The sequence below is a fragment of the Ruditapes philippinarum genome, unplaced genomic scaffold (genome assembly GCF_026571515.1).
Source record: "Ruditapes philippinarum isolate M1 unplaced genomic scaffold, ASM2657151v2 ctg656_1_1_1_1, whole genome shotgun sequence".
NCBI lineage: Eukaryota > Metazoa > Mollusca > Bivalvia > Venerida > Veneridae > Ruditapes > Ruditapes philippinarum.
In genome coordinates, this window is record NW_026857385.1 from 98,113 (window position 1) to 116,172 (window position 18,060).

The 18,060-nt window shown below is 30.6% G+C and overlaps 1 protein-coding gene across 1 annotated transcript in view; it reads right to left on the minus strand.

Annotated features, from left to right (window-relative positions):
* Window positions 1-3,694: 3,694 nt before the first annotated feature.
* Window positions 3,695-18,060, minus strand: part of LOC132749560 (uncharacterized) — a 60,942-nt gene continuing 46,576 nt past the window's right edge. Inside the window, exons 14-18 of the mRNA XM_060739370.1 lie at window positions 17,719-17,862; window positions 11,036-11,173; window positions 6,956-7,114; window positions 6,443-6,476; window positions 3,695-4,694 (exon numbers count right to left, since the gene is read on the minus strand). Of these exons, the coding sequence (XP_060595353.1) occupies window positions 4,514-4,694; window positions 6,443-6,476; window positions 6,956-7,114; window positions 11,036-11,173; window positions 17,719-17,862 (656 nt within the window). The 3' untranslated portion in view covers window positions 3,695-4,513. The remainder of the gene's footprint in view (window positions 4,695-6,442; window positions 6,477-6,955; window positions 7,115-11,035; window positions 11,174-17,718; window positions 17,863-18,060) is intronic.

The following is an 18,060-nucleotide window of genomic DNA, read 5'->3' on the forward strand; positions in this document are numbered from 1 at the left end:
TTAAAAGTTTGAATCAAACAATAATACATATAAATTAATATTGTATATCTGTAACAAATTATTATTATTATAATCAATATAAATTTTATTAGTTCCATGTATGTATAACGTGTATTTATTTTAACTATTATAATAGTGCGCATTCTTGTTTGATACACTGATTAGCTTTCAGAAAAGGCCTTAGAAAGATAAACAAATTTTGGTGTATAGTGTATTTGTCAGTACCTTCCATGATCAAAGTCAAACTGAACCTACAGCATTTCTTTTTTACCGTTTTATGCTTTCTTTAAGGCTTCAAATTAACATGATCAGCTAAAAATTCGAAATATTTAAGGTACCAAGTATTGCACTGTTAATAAAATGGCTGATACTGACGATGCTGTCAAAATGTCTTATTAAAGATTCTGGTTTTCAGTTTGTATTCTGCACCATGACAATTGAGAATTTTGTGGCAGGGTTTTTTTTAAACAGTATTTAATTTGTTATCTTAAAGTATATACAAATAATTTCATGGATAGAGTAAGAAGCTTTAAAAGCTTTTTCTGAACTCTCTCCTTTAGTATGGTTAGGTGCGTCTTGTTCTGCTTTCTGTAAACGTCGTTTTGCATTGTTGATCTTTCTTCCCACTTTATGTCTTTGTTAAATTGCATAAAATGCCAATACAATTAAATGCATTATTTTCAAATTAAAACGGTTACCGCAAAGAGGCACAAAGTAAGTCCATACTTTAAAAGGGAAACGTTGTTCTTTGGTTGTCATTTGCAAACCCAGCTGTTTTTACAAGGGTACTTCATACCCGACATAACCTGTAAAACAAAGCTGAATGAGTTCATGCTTAAAATATTTTAAATTAAATATTTTTAGAATAAATTTGATCATTTCTAATGGAAATGAAATGTTCTTTGCTTCATGTAACAGACACCCACGTTCATAAGATGTTATTCAGTTTATGATTTAAAGTTAGTATTTTTGTTTTTTAAACAAGATAATCCCAAAAGCGTCAAAATTGAAAGTGTTGCAAATTACCTTGAAACAAACAAGTGATATAAATTTGAATAGTTTTTAACCTTTTTGTTTATTGAAAAGACATACAATTTAGTATAAAAAAGTTGCATTATCACTTAAAATTTTAAAAAAAAACTTTTTATAATGAAACATTTATACATAGGTGTTTTGCATTATTTTAGTATCCGTTAAATTAGAGAAAACGGAGTTTCTAAAAACTGCCCAAAACGACAAAACTAAAAAATGTTGAAGGCTCGGTTTGATTGAGCCTATTGATGGAGGTACTTTTACATTCTAGTGACCGTCCACGCCCAAGGGCTTTGGCATAAGCAGAATTCTACATTTTAACCTGAAAATAGTACAATTTTGAATTCATGAATTCAGAAACATCCGCAGATCCGGCGGTAGTCATGGAATCTTCAATGTCGCACTTTCGTGTCATTCCATGAAAAGTGGCGGGATAATAATGGGCAGAACTAAACAAAATGGATCAAAGGTTAAGAAGCCTTCATGCCACAAATATGACGTTTAAAGATAAAGTTATAAAAGCATATAACATAACCTAAGCGTGATTCAACATTATTCAAGTAGAAATATTGGAAAGAACATTTCTACAGTTTTTTTTTATTCTGTTACTAGGTGAATTATTACAAAGACGTTTTAAAATGATTGCTAAGTTAATGTTGTTTGTAAATATCTTCCAAAATGCAGCTGATACACTTAAGTTCATTGTAGCCTATGTGAATATACAGTTACTTCCCTATATTTATTTATATAAAAACTCCGATCCACCAATTAAATTGGGAGTATTTGTTATGCATACGTGCTGTGCCGTTTTAGGTGAAACTTGGTATGATTATTTATTCCTGGCTGATTACGTTTTCCATTCATTTATTCATATTATTTTCACCAAACCCTCTTAACAAATGTCTCATTATGTCACTTTTAATTGAACTTCAATGATCTTACATGACCAAAATCGTCATATTTCTGCATTTAAGATGCGTAGATATTTACGAACGTTACCGACAGCTCTGATTTAAGGGAGAGCTCAACGGACAACAGCATGACTGCTTTTAAAACAGCATTTGTGTAAGATGAGTTAGGTGTTATAACAAAAAAACAACAAAAACAAACACACACACACAAAAAAAAAATAATAATAACACCACCAAAAACACAATCAAGGAATCAAGAGCATTTCTAATTAAATATTGCATAATTCAATAATATTAATGGTCACCTTGTATTAGGCAAAATTCTTTGGGCAATTACTTGCTACTATGTAATAAACATGCTGCTACCTATGTGCAGACATACTGCTACCTGTGCCAGGAAGATACTGTGGCATTTGAAACTTAAAAAATGCCATGTATGTGACTGATATTTATTTGAATGACAAAACTGCTATTTGTTTGACTGATATACTGCTTCATGCTGAGTGACTTATAAATCTATGTTGCTAAAAAGGAGACATAGGCAAAATTTTCATCTATTTTTCATTATAAAGTATTAAATAATGGTTTTCTGGGTCAGGTTAGAACGTTAAGATTTAACAATATTTGTCACAGTGAACTTTGGAAACGATAAAGAACATCTAAACTGTATGACTTTGACTTGTTTTGATAATACAATATCGACAATATCTGTTATTGCAACTTCCCCGTTTTAAATAGATATATTTACGCTTCAAACCCAAAATATATAGAACTATTACAGGAATTCATGCCGTGATTTAAAAGAAAATGTCTTTTCAGTGTGATTTGGTACGTTACTTGCATCAAATGTGCGGTAAATGCAAAGTATAATTTGTTTTTATGTAAAGAAATACAAAATGTATTGTCCACGCCCCCTTACACCGGTTTTAGCAGAATACATTTAAACACGAAAATTGTGAAATTTTTATTTGCAAAACATCAGCAGATGTGTTCATACGACGGCTATCAATCATGGAACATTCAATGTGACAGTAGTGCCATTCCATGAAAAGCGTAACTTATGGATCTTATGGAAACTTTATATTTGCTAACCAAAATTGATGTAGTGCTGTATTCTTTTGTTTTGCATCCCAAATATCTTTGATTTAACTTTAGAATTTAAAGTTTGTTTAAGATGTGATTGAAAGTACTCATTTCCCTTTAAATTTGCTAATTCATTCTAATATAACATTTGATAAAAAGTTTGAAAATGTACACAATAAAACATTTTTTTCATTATCTTCTTCGGTGATACTAAGATGCCAGATCTGTTTGACAGGTTAGACTCACTGTATGAACATTGTAATGATTGTTATATACTAATTGATGAATTTGAGAAGGTAAACAGTTTTTGTAGTGAATCTCTGTTGTATCGTAAACTTCACAAAAGCCATAGACTACAAAAGAGGGCATTGTTTGGTGTTGAATGTATTTATATAACTGCCCGTGAAGTGTTAATGTCACATTGAAGGTTTCATGATAACCGCCGTATGAACACATCTGCGAATGTTTCTAAATTCAAAATTTCACCATTTTCGTGTTAAATGTTGAATTCTGCTTAAGCCGGTGCTAGAGGGCGCGGACGGCAACTTGCACATTCCAGTACCGTCCATGAACATGCTCAATCAAACCGAGCCTGCGACATTTTCAATTTTGTCGTGTTGGGCTTTCTTTAGGGATTCTGTATTTCTCTACTTCTATTTTACTGCGGAAATCAGATAATGTCCAAGTTTGCATTATTTAAACATTGATCATGACAATAAGCATTCATATAAAATATATGTAGACAAAAATATATGTATATACAAACAGTTAATAGCTGATATTGATTAAAGCATTTATAACTCCAAAGAATGTTGGAAGAAAATGAATATTTTAAAAAAAACATTTTACAGACATTCACCATATAGTAGACAAGTTCAATCACCATAGACAGTTGTTTTCTGTAGCTGATATTGATGGGTGTATTGGTGAAAATTTACAGGCTACAATTTGTGAAGTTTGTTAATTCAGATGAATGAATTATTAGGATGACAATTAGAACTTTCTCTTTAATAGCTAAATATCTAAGGGTGAAATAAACGAAGTTAGTTACAGAGCATTCCCAGAAAAATGGTGTCAATGTGTAATTATACCTGTGCATAAAAAGGTAGTTTGTTTAACCCTTATGATTATAAAACGTCATCATTGATTGAGGTCATAAGGAAAGTACACACCAAAGCTGATTGTTTCTACAACACAGTTTTAATCTGCTAAATCTAAGCCTGAAGTTTCTTATATTTTTGATTGCCCTACAAGATTACTTTACATTCCGTGATACGTCACTTCCTAAGACAGTTGTAAATGGTAGTGGAGTGTTAAACAATCCTGGTGGCTGTTATAACATAATTTTTAACGCAACGCATATAATAGTTTAAAGGACAAATTCCCAATAAAAGATGTATCATTGTCATATCAAATTATTAATTGGATTTCAGAGTACAGTAAACACCTTGTAAAAACAGGTTATGTAACACTTTTTCTAGTCATGGTCATTCAAGTTGAATTGTTTCATATGCTGCTTCGACATCTCCTGTATCAGGAGTAAGATCTGTATATTGATGAGATTCATAGTCAATGGCATTTATGTTAACTCTCGCAAGCTCAATCGCTGCTTCTGGTGCTGCTTCAGTTGTTACTGTTTCTTTTTTATTCGTTTTATTTGCATAGCTCCTAAAAATAGAATTACAACTTTTCTCACGGACCATTAAACTCTCATGAAAATAAACTGCTAGATTAAGTAGTGATTTAATGGATTGTTAATGCAAGATTAATGTTTTTATTAATCAATGGAATTAAGCAAAAAATATCGCGACATGGGTGTAAGGGGAAAAAACTCTTGTAGAGTTACAGAAGGAAGTATTTTTTAAAAGGCATTTTAGATACATAATTTTCAAAATGAACAACTTGCAGAACAAAAATCATTTCAAAGTTCTTTTCATTGATAAAGCTGCATAATCTTGCATTTCGTTGTATTTTACCCTGTTGACAATATTGGATAATTTAATATTATAATGCATATTGAAGATCTTTCGTATTATTTAATACGTATGATACATAAGACCACTTATTTACCTAAGATCTTGTTTGATGTTAATACCAAGGAAAAATCCGGTATAGATGGATACCGAAAATAACCTATTTTTGCGAAAATAAGATCGCGGCTACCAAAATAAAATTTATTTTTGATATTGTGCATTTATCTTTTTAGATAATTCTGTAAATTTTATATTCATGCATTCTTTTAGTGATTTTACAGCGAAAAAAATTTGCAGAGCCAAAAATATATCTAAAAAAGGAAAGTTTGATCCAAAAATACATTGTTCATTAATAGCTAAATTCGCTGTGTACAGTTAAGCGAAAATAAGATTGCGTCTACGAAAATGTTTGTTGTTATTTAAGGATTTGCAAGCATGAAATATAAAGAATAAAATGTTTTGACATTTCTTGTCGTATAAGAAGATGAAATTAGCAGACGTTTGTTCGGTAAATAAGGTATATATCCCAACTATTATAGAAAGAACGCATGCGAAAATAACCTGAGAAAACATTAACATTGTTCATAACGTATATTTAAATATTTTGTTTGATGATTTTGCAAATAAGATTATAAGAATTAAATGTTTTCTTATAAAACAAGAAATGTTTGTGGTGAAAAGTACTTCCTTTTAAGTCGTTTTTTCGTATAGTACTGTATAGATTTTATTTTCGTACATATTCTTATATAGCTTTTATTTTCGCACTAGTTCTTTTTTTTAAAAAATTTTGATACCTTTTGACCACAAACATTTCTTGTCTTATAAGAAAATGTTTAATTCTTACCATCTTTTTTCAGGATCATTCAAAAATAAAATAATGACATTTAAATAAAAATATTAGTTTTGAACCATTTAAATCTTATTTTCGTAGTAGCCATCTTCTTAAGGTTATTTTCGCATGCGTTTTTTCTGTATAGCACAATTTCAAGTCTAATATTTCTTTAAAAAACATCTTATTCTTTAGCATTTCACTCATATAAATCATTTAATAACACAAAAATAATTGTATCAACAATAAATCTTATGTTCGTAGACCCGATTTTCTTAGTGTCGCTTTACACGGCGATATGAGCTATTTTTGAACGATGTATTTTAGGCTTAAAATTCACTTTCTAAGATATTATTTTGGTTATTTAATTTACTATCGCTGTAAAAACATTTATAGAATGCATACATATATAAGTAAGAAAATTATTAAAAGAAATAAATGCACCATTTCAAAAAAAATATTATTTTCGTAGCCGCGATCCTATTTTCGCGACAAAAGTTATTTTCGGTATCCATCAATACCCGGAAAACTCTAACTGGGTATCAGAATTAAGCTATAAATATCTTTTAATAACATATTAACATATCATATGTGATAAGGAACAATAGATTTACCATCCACAGCAACTTCTATCATTCCAATCTTCTTCTTTAACATGTAATCAATAAAATAGAAAAATAGATATTCTGAAATACCAAAATGAGTTCATATCATTGGTTTAAACATATTTATTTCAGCTTGATCTTGCAACTTATATTAATCACTTTCGAGTTCGCTTCCTGGGACCAACCAACCAACTGGTATCATATAAGAAACGTGGTCGTGACCCGAGTAGGGCTTGAACCCATGATCTATGGGTTGAGAGGCAGACACCTAATTGACCACTAGGCCACCGCTCCCCTTCATATCTATTCAGACATGTCGTCGTTAATTCGACTATAGTGTTAATTTCTCGAAGTTCATTGATGTACATGTATTGGTCTTCACAACCAATAAGAAGTATTTGTTGTTTTTTATTCTTTACAGGATTTTTTTTCAATGTTTATACATAAGTTTATCTAAATAAATTTTCTGTCAGTGATTAGAATCTATTTTAATGAATGAATAAATTAATAAAAACAACTCACCGTTATGCGTCCTCTGACGTTTAAACAAGATCGTTATTACTGTAGCGTACACAACAAGAATGACACAAAGGATTCCGACACATATCAAAACTATTTTAAGCTTTGGTGTTTCATGACATCCTGTATCTGGTTTTGTGTCACTTAAAATCTTGTCTGAAACTGTAATGTTTTATATAATAATTATTATTTCAATTATTGAATCAAATGATAGTTTTAATACTTTATTGCAGTGTAAGTACTATATCTTTATCTCTACCTCAAGCAATATTATCATTGATTTTGTTTTACAATTAATTAGGGTAAAATGAATAATTCTTTTATATGTAATTTGACATACTTTTATCGGAAATTTACTTACAATAGTATGGACGCTACATTACGTATGAATATAAAATTATTATTGTTTTAGTTTTCAGTTGGTTTAACAAGTATAATGTTTCCTGGTGGATAACGATTGCGCACATTTCTTGAGTGTTCCAATATGATAGTTTGATTTGATTTACAAGAATATAAGTCGACATTTTTTATGTGATTTATGTCTATATTAAATGACATTTTTATACTGATTTCTTATTAAACTTATTACTGTTGAGCCTTAGGTTACAATAGCCATAACATGAATAATGTTTACTTTTTCCGCGATCAATACATTTTAAAAATTGTAGATTGTAGTTTGTGAAACATAACCATTATCAGGTAGTTACTGTTTTTTGAAATGAAAACACACTTACAAAAAATCTGTATTTCGCACATGGTTAAATTGTTAAAAGTAACCAAATCTTCTAAGAAATAACTTTTTGGGGGTTTGTGTCCATATATAGTCAATCTGCCATTTTAAATAATTTATTTTAACATGCATACACGATTCAATATTGTTTCTTTTTTTCAAATTTGATTAAATGACTTATGTGTTTAATTTGAAATGATTGATTGTAATAAACACAAATTTGAAAAAAAAAAACATACATTTATAAGAAAACAGAAAAATAGTGAAAAACGAGAGTTATATATCTTTATATGATATAAAATTTACTTGTACCTTTTTCCTTCTGTTTGCTTTGTTTGAGAGAATAAGTAAATCCATAACTTGTGACATGTAAAACAGTGTTACATTGACATTTAAAAATATGAACGAAGTGATCCCTCGGAAGCATTAATCACAACAAATTTACATGAAATTTGCACACTTCGTTTGATTGAGTCTGTGCATGAAGAATAATGAATAGGTGCAAGATCTCTCACGACCCCTAGCACCGACTGGAGTGGTACTCAATTATCTACACTTAATAGTGCTGGCATCAATGATCCCGAAAGACTAAAACAATTTATTAACACTGAAGTGAAGTACGGGGAAACAGCTGCCATAAGGTACTTGTGACCTGCTGTTATTATAAAGACAGTACTTCTTCTTACATGAGAAATTAGAATTCTTTTAAGTTAGGTAACCTTGCTAAACAAATGAAAATGAAGATCAACAAGGCAAAGGCAACATTCAAAGGACGCAGTCCTCGACACACACATCCAAGACACAACAGCAGGGCACACAGAAGGCACAAAACCAGAATTAAGAGGGAAAACAAGGACGGCGAAAGGAGGGGAGGGAAACGCAATAAGTGAAACAATTAAACACAAAGGAGCCAAATGTGCATTAAAGGAATAAGGAGTGGAAGGGGAAATCTGGGTGAAAAAAGAGGACGGGCTGGTCGAAAGAAAATACTTACCTTTAACGATAATTTAAAAAGGTGGACATCACAGAACATGCAAACATTTAAAACATGTAATAATACACACATGTGAAACACGGGAAGGAACACAGAGGGGTATCGCATTGGAACGGTCAGTGGTAGCTACACCGCTGGGAAATTTAAACCCGTTTGAGGAGCGCAAAACCTCGCTTTTAGCCCCAATGTGTTCCTATATGACAAGACAGTGTAAATAAAACAAACGAATCCCCACCAAGTGAAATTTTCTTCCAACGCCATAGTTACAATAGACGAAATAAATAAAACAGATTCAAGATTGTGTAAATATGTATAAAAAGCTAGAGCCGTATAAACATAAAGAAAGTACTTCTTAAAGGAAAGCAGAGCAACCAGAAAAACAGCTACAAGGGCCGACGAAGCAAGACAGAAGACGAACATTAAAACAATTCAGTTCCAAAGGGCTTTAAGAACTGCTCATCATAGAGTCTCTCACTTGGTCTGTCAGATGTTATCAAAAGAAAAAGCAAAGCGTCCAACTGTAAAACGGTAGAACACCAAGCATGCGGTTGCTTTAAAACAATTGGGTCATAATTTTTTTTAATCAAAACGCTGGAGTTTTTAGTTTAAAAAAGAAAAATAATGTTCAGTTATATCATGTAGAACAAAATGCAAGCTATTGTCCATACTTCTTAGCACCGGCTTTTGAAATTAGAATTTTAAAAGTGGTTATAGGTTTTGAAGTCTGAATATCACCCACAAATAATATGTAAACAGACAAATATGAAAAGCAACCTATCCTTAGAATAATTGTTAAAGGTTTTAGGTTTGGAATACCGGAAATGGAACCAACCATCCAGAAAAAAGTCAAATAAAAGGAACTAAAAGTATTACATACGAAACTCAAGAAATGGCAAAATGAGAGATCTACCCAATGTCCCTAGCCCTTTATTAAGTAGTTGCAATAAGTTACAACTTGACAGAGAAACTTATTTTTACTGAAATGTGTTTATGAAGAAGAAAAAAAACATGAAAAAAATTATCTTTTAAAAATAGATTAATAACAATTTTAACAATCATAGACATTTAAGTGCAATATTGTATAAATCTCTGAATATTATTATATTCACCTTTAGTTAGATAGCTTATCTCTGTATATTTAGTTTATTGAGTAGAAACTGATAGATTATACACATAAGATAAAAAGAAGAATAACTTTAATATGTTTTTATTCTGTTCAATTATCAATATGTCCTTAAAACTGTTCCCTAAGAAAAATCCCATATTTACACAATAGATTTTGGCGAAGGTTTCTGACATACATAACTGATATTTGGACAATTAAGTTGTTAATTCCACTTGTGCATATGAATACAACGATATTTTTTCCTACTCATTTTAATCAATGTAAACATATGCTGTACAAGAAGGAAAATGGAAAAGTTATTACACTATGCATAAGTTATATTTGAAACTATTCTGACTGTTGATATGACTCAGTATAAAAGGTGTAAGCTTATAAACCCAAGTTGGAAATTGAGGTATATATTGCAAACAGCAGCTGTATAATATATCACACATTTTTATGACAATTTATGATACACCATAATAACCTCATTTGAAAAAAGTGAAAAAACATCATGCATTTTTGGCAGCTGTGCATAAAAATCATATAAACTTCACGATTATTAATTTTAACACGTTTTGCATTTTTTTTGCTCGCTATCAAACAAATTAGTGCATTTTTGTACATTTATTTGATGACGATGACGTGAATATCCAAGTCTATGGATCTGGATATATGAAACTAACCGATACAGGAGGTGAGGTGAATATCACATTAAGTAGGTCCATATATTTTGATATTCACCAAAATCTTCATACAATAACTGTTATTAAATTTTAATTAAATAAAAATTCTTCATTTTAGTAAATTTTGATAGATGTTTGATTTCCTCTGTAAAACATTTCATTTTAAAACATATAAATATAAAAAAACGGTTTTAGTTTATCCTTATATTTCATGATAAATAAAACGCAGTCTGGACTTTTAACTTAAACAAAATAAAGCGAGTATATGCATTCATCATGGTCATTGTATAAAAAAATATTTGTGTCTCTAGCATACATAATAACTGTTCAATTAATTTTGTGAAAGTTATTAATAAACATTATTTAAACAAACTTCACATGTAAAAAAGTTCCATATAAATTGCAAAGTTCTAATTTGTGAATATTTTTATAGTATACAAAGTAAGCAACTGATAATAAAAATAAACTGCTGATACCATCAAGATAAAGTCTACATGGAGAGAACCCGGGATTAATGTATGAGCCTGGCTATCAAACACAAATTTGCTTCCAAAATAAAAAAGAATACCTAGTAAACAGGTGTCACCACTGTAACCCGGTTTGCAGCCTCCGTAACAAATGCCAGTCACGTGGTCGCAACTGTTTCCAAGCTGGCAGTTCCCACAAACCAACGCGCAGTTGTTACCATGAAACCCAATGTCACAAGCTAAGACATATAATAAGTGCTTAATGGTAAAAATTGTATACGAAACAAAGTGTTAATAAACTGTATAAAATGTTAAAGTAAAGAACAATAACAATACAATATAATGTTACGAGCTTAACGCAACAGAGAAGATAAGGCAACAACAAATTTTACAATTTTAATTTAAGAAAAACAGTAATTTACAATAACATAAAAAATTATGAAAATAAAGAATAAAGTTTAACACACTATTATCCAAAACCCAGAATTTAACAAATGTCCTAAAGTTTAACTCACAGTTCGAAATTCAATTGTCCACAACTCAGATTTAATCAATGTCCAATGTCCACATCAGAATAAATACAATGGCCCAGTTGTTCAAAACTTTTGTTAAATATTTAACAATGACGTCATAGTTAAATTAACAACAAATTGTTAAATTCTGTGTTAAATTTTGTTGTTAAGCAATTCTGTTGTTCAAACATTGTTAACGTTAAAGTTCTGTTAAATTAACAAAGTGTTGTTAATTTTTTTGTTAAATATCTTTGTTAAAAAAATCAGTTGTTCAGAAAAAAATAGCGTTATCTTTTTGTTAAAACATCGGCTTTAACAAAGATTTAACAAGAAAATTAATTCACCTCCATAGGTGAATTAATTTTATTGTTAGTGGCACAGAAAGTTGCTTGTTCCCTTATTTTACCCCTGTCAACTCCAAAACAGTCGCTTTTAACATTTTAACGCCATTGGGACATCATTCTTAATTATAAAAAGATTCTAAACAATTTACACAGGAATTTAAGAAAGTCCCATTTACTATCAATAGCCTCAATGTGGTATACAAACAAATTAATTTTCATAAAATGTCTGAATCTGTTCAATTATCATACTGATAAACAAGTTTTAAAGTAATATAATCAGTATTAAGATCATCTTTTAAATTCAGCATAAACAAACATAAATTTATTCCTGTCTGTGATTTAATTGACTTTCTTGAACTTCACTTAACAAATGTAGTTACCTCATTCTACCTTATTTTGGATCATTAGAGTAACAAGCTGACATAATATTGTACTGCTAGTGTAAAACCATATATAGGATTGATTTATACCAAAATCTGACACCACTGGTTCAATACTGCTTTGTTCAAAAACCCCTCTACTTGGTTGATTAACTATTGCCAGTTTTTTGTTTGTTTTGTCAATTTAAATCTTCACTTTAAATATCTTATTAAAATCATTCAATAACAAGAATAAAGATCAACAAGGCAAAAGCAACGTTCACAGGACCATTGTCTCATATGTTTATTTGTATGTTTTTTGTCTGATGTCAGTTTTGTGCCAAATAATAAATTGTCAAATGTGGTATTACAGTGTGATAATTTGTAGTTATGTATATATTTATAAACTGCCATGATCATCTGGAAACCAGAAAATATGTTTGTAATGCAAATTTTGGTTCAATAATTATAACTAACTGGATTTACACTCAGACAATGCTCACATTTTAAGTTACTTTAAAAAGATTATTGTAGTATGTTTACAATACTGTTATCTTATACTGTTGTTTTGGGTATATTTTTATGACAGAACATTATCATATCATTAAGATAGTATATGATATAGTTTCCTAAATTCATATTGGGATTCATACATTAATATTTTATACATAGAAGGACAACTCTTGAGTACTGAATACCATGCAGTTGCCCTTTCTAAATTCTATAGAACAACAACTGATCATATTAGTAATGTTGAAAAGTGTTTAACTTCCTATTATTTTTACAATAGTCTGTCTCATCAACTTTAATCATTATTTTCATTTTTTACCAAATGTGAGAGTTGATTAAGTCATCTATATAAATGTTATGTAAACCATGGATTCAAATATGAAGTAATATAAAGCTCCATGATTCACCATTTCATTATTTTCAATAAGGCCAAAATGAATAAAAATATGTCTCCCCTTTGCAACTCAAATAAAATAGGGTTTGGCATTTATGTAGGAAACTTCTTCTAATTTTCTTTTTTTATATGAGTGCATTAAAAGCAAGTTTTATATTTCAAATTTAAAGACATTGGACTTTAATTGTACATTATTCAATGACAGTAACAGGTCATCATGCATTATGTGTAAACAATGGAGTATTTGATAATTTTGAGATCTTATTTTGAGAATAATATTTTGGAAAAGAGGCAAATTCACTTTGTATTGTAGGTGGGAAGAGAAAACAAAACACATTTTCTAATTTATGCAAGTCAATAGTGATTCTTATAAAATGTTAAAACTATAGTGCTGGTTTGGGTCAAAATCTCTATCATATAAATACATGTAAATGATGTCCAAATTAAGTTTTTAAAAGTTTCATCTACATAATTGTAAAATAACCATGCAAACCTGTCAAACAATAAGAACATCTTTAGGAACTTAACAGTTATGATCTCAATACTTGTGTGTGGTAAAATTGAGCACTAGGCATTATATAGATAATTATATAGATAATTAAATTAAAATTGTATAAACTGGCTTACATATTGCTGAAATTTTGAGAGTAAATGTGTGTATTTTGAACCTAATGCTGATGATGTTATTCTTGCTTTCACTTTATCCTAGATGTGCATTATAGTATACTGCAATTTATACTGTTTGTTAAATATACTTCATATCATAATTGTTTGATAAATATACAAAAACACTTAACATTTTCTTCTTCAGACATTTTAAGACATATATCTATTGAAATGAGGAAATAAGATAGCCTATTGATATTTGCATGCACAAACCAGTCAGACTCAAATATACAAATTGGTTGTTAATACAATATCAATTAATAACTTCATTAATAAGATAAGAAAATGACTTTATTAATAAGATAAGAAAATGTTAAGTTGAAGGTGTCTTTTGATTTAAGACAAGATATATCATCACTCATGAGCTTTTGTAATTTTGTGAACAAGCTTTTATTTAATTCTGTTAAAATGGGCATTTTTCAGTTAAAATCCATGTCAAGGTTATGGGTCTTTGTAAGGAATTTTAATTTCAAGACATGAATGAAGTTTTGTTTCATTTAATACACTCAGCAATTTTGAATATTGATGATGCATGCACAATTTTAACCATACATTTTTGTAAGTTGAAAATGTTCATAAATAAGTCAAAATCCATGCAATGATTGTGGACCTTAATTAGTAAACTTCATGTATTATCCTTAAGACAAAAAAAGTTCACAATCTTTTAACAAAGGACCATTATTTAGTAAAATCGATGATAAAATTATAAGCCTAGCCTTTGACAGTGACCTCCACACATGCTTATAACATAAGCATATGGAAGTAAAAACAATAGGGTAGTCTGACCCGTAATTGACTCATCATTTACCACAATGCAACTGCTAAAAATCAAAATGGCTTCTAGTGTAAGTTGTTTACTGTCAACAGCTACAATTATAAGTGTTAAAAAGTATTTAAAAATGGAATTGATCATTCAGACTTGGCTAACATGTTTCCTAACACCCAGTTTTGATATTTCACAAATGGATTTAACAAACATTATGGAATAAACACTGATAAAGATGCAAAAACGAGGAAAATATACATGTGGGAAAAGGTTGTATAGTAGTGTAAACGCGGGAACATTTTAAAAAGATGAATGGCAAGCACTGTTTGTTTTATATGCAGGCTGGCTGGTTAATATTTATCAGACCAGAATGCATATTTAATGTATGGTACATTGTCAAATGCTTCACAAGATACTTGGAATTAGAATCAAATTAGGATCAAGTCTGGTGGAGTCTGCTCTACATGTAATATGCACAGAGATCACAAAGTAACCAGGATATATACTGGCATTACACAAAGAATATGAAGGTAAAATAACTTTAAATATGTTTTCCTATGTATAAACTGTACACAATGAAATAAATCACTCTCAAGTCAGTCAAGTAGTAGTAGTCAAGTCAGTTCATAGTTTCATGTAGATCTGACATACTGGGGTTCTGGTTACAGTATGTTCATGACCAAACAGCCAAAAAAAAACTTATCATATTACATGAGTTTTCATTTTTTATTAGTCTATGACTCAGCTGTAAGCTGCAGACAATGTACATCAGCTGATTTTCTAAGTATTTCTTATTGAAGTGGACAGTTATCGGCCATTTTGTTTTTTGTGGAGGAAAGAAACATACTGCATTGTGGGATTAATTTTTCTTGTTAATTAGTTAACAAAATGTTAAGCACTTTAACGCCTTGTTAACTAACAAAAAAATTAACACAGCTCTGAACAACTCAATTTTTGGCATTTCGTTAGCTAACGAAAATATTAAAATTTAACAACTATTTAGTTAATTTGTTGTTAAAGTTAACAAAAGTTTTGAACAACTGGGCCATAACAGAATGCAAACTAATATATTCCTATGTCACGATATCATAAGTAAAATAGCACACAATCAGTATATCAACTTCACATAATATTACAAATTAGCACACATACCTCGAAGTACAAACATTCATCATATAATATATACTATCAATGAACAATCTAGAATACAAAACTACTTAGAGAAAAAATATTCCAGAATGAACATGAACAGAACTTTCTTGAAAGAAGATAAATGAACATGATAATTTATGTAAACATCAAAGAAATAATATTATTAAAAATGATAGTGGCATGAGTAGGTATTGAACCCGCGACCTCGACTGTGCTGCGCTCTACCTACTGAGTTATTCAGGAAACAGATACTTAACACAATAAGAATAAAGCCTATATACATGACAATAAAAATAGCCTTCTTGAACCTTTTGATAACAGCACTATATTGTGCAAGTAAAATGTTATTCTTTAGAAGCATAATCACTAACAATTAACAATTAAAATGTGCTCCATGGATGTAATATTCTGATGAGCCTATATCACCCGAGTATATTGTTTAAAGTTGTATTGAGCAGAGCACGCAGGGCGAGTAGGAATGCAACTTTACAACTTTACGTGGACGGTAACTTGCACTTTCCAGTACCGTATATGAACAGGCACAATCAAACCGAGCCTGCAACATTTTCAATTCATTTTGTTGCGTTGGACTTTCTTTAGGGATTCTTTTTTTTCTATTTTACGAAGTCAACAATAATGAAACAATTTTACCAGTATAGCACCATTATGTAATTTTCCTTTCATTAAAAAACTTTTGTAAAATGCGTTAAGAAAATCATAACAAACGGACGGAATTATGTTTTCATTAAGAATCTGCATATGAATTTATAGTATATACATATCCCTGAAGTTACGACCACAACAGTATAATGTGTTGAATGCTGAAAACCGATCCGGATATTTGTGGTAGTAACGATTTTTATTAGAAAACATACAGAATACCGAGAAATCTCCCCTTATCAAGACAAGCCTTTATCTTAACAAGAAGTCACCAAAGTCTCCCGCCTCGGGGAAATTTTATATGAAGCATAAATTGTGCTATTTCAAAAGATTGAGGTATGGCTCTCAGGACTTTTAGTCCAAAATTATGATCAATGCTAGATCTGCAAATGCAATAATAATTCTTTAAAGAAATAAAATGAATCACAGAATTTAAAAATCTATCATGTTAAGCTTTGATCTCTAAGTGTGACCTTGACCTTGGAGGTAGGGGTTCAGGTGTTGTGCATGCCATATCATCTTATCGTTGTAACTATTTTTGCCAATTATTTTTTTTAAATCCCTTGAACTATGAAGAAGTTATAGATCGGACACAAAATATACCCTATAACAGACTCTGTTAACCTTTGACCTCTAAGTGTGACCTTGACCTTGGAGGAAGGGTGCAGGTGTTGTACTTGACATATCCTCTTATTATTGTGACAATTTGTGCCAAATTGTATCAAAACCCGAAGAAGTTCTACATCAGACATAAAGTATACCCTAAAACAGACTATGTTAATTTTTGACCTCTAAGGGTGACCTTGAACTTGGAGGTAGGGATGCAGGTGATGCGTATGACACATCGTCTTATTATAGTGACTATTTGTGGCAATTATTTACAAAATCCTTTGATCTATGAAAAAGTTATGGACCGGACACAAAATATACTCTTTAACAGACTATGTTGATCTTTGACCTCCAATGTGACATTGACCTTGTAGGTAAGTGACAGGTTTTGCGCATGCCACATCATCTCATTATTGTTAACAATTGTGGCAAGTATTTACAAAATCCCTTAAAAGATAAGAAAGTTATGCACCGGACACGACATATACCCTCAAATAGACAATGTTGACCTTAAGTGAGCAAGTGCGACCTTGACCCTGGAGGTACGGGTCTGGTGGTTGCGCATGACACATCGTTTTATTAGAACAAACATTTGTGCCAAGTTATTTCAGATTCCTTTGATAAATGACAAAGTTATGGACCGGACACAAAGTGTGACGGACGGATGGACGGACGGACAGACGGAAGGACAGACGGACGGACGGACGTACGGAGCCTATTTCTATATCCCCCTTTTTTCTTTGAGCGGGGGACGACAAGCTATTGAAAAGAAAATGTATAAGGTGATGGATTAAATAGTTAAATTTTGCAACCTGAGAAACAGGTTGTCCCATTCCACCCCGATTGGCAACCATTTAGACAATGCCCATCTGTAGGTCTGCACATTTTATCTCCACCTACACAGTATTCACTGCATTTCTTGCCGCAGTCATCGCCAAAGGTACCGCTAGTACAGTCTAAATATTATTTTAAAATACAAAATCATAACAAAAGTATGCAAACAAAGAAATTGAAATAATTGAAATCAATTAAATATAACAATAATAGATTTTTTTCACAGGCAATTTGTTTAAAATTGATGAAAAATTTTATTTAAAGAAACCTAGAGTTCTACAGAAGATTCAATACATAAGCATGTTACATTATAAGCAAGA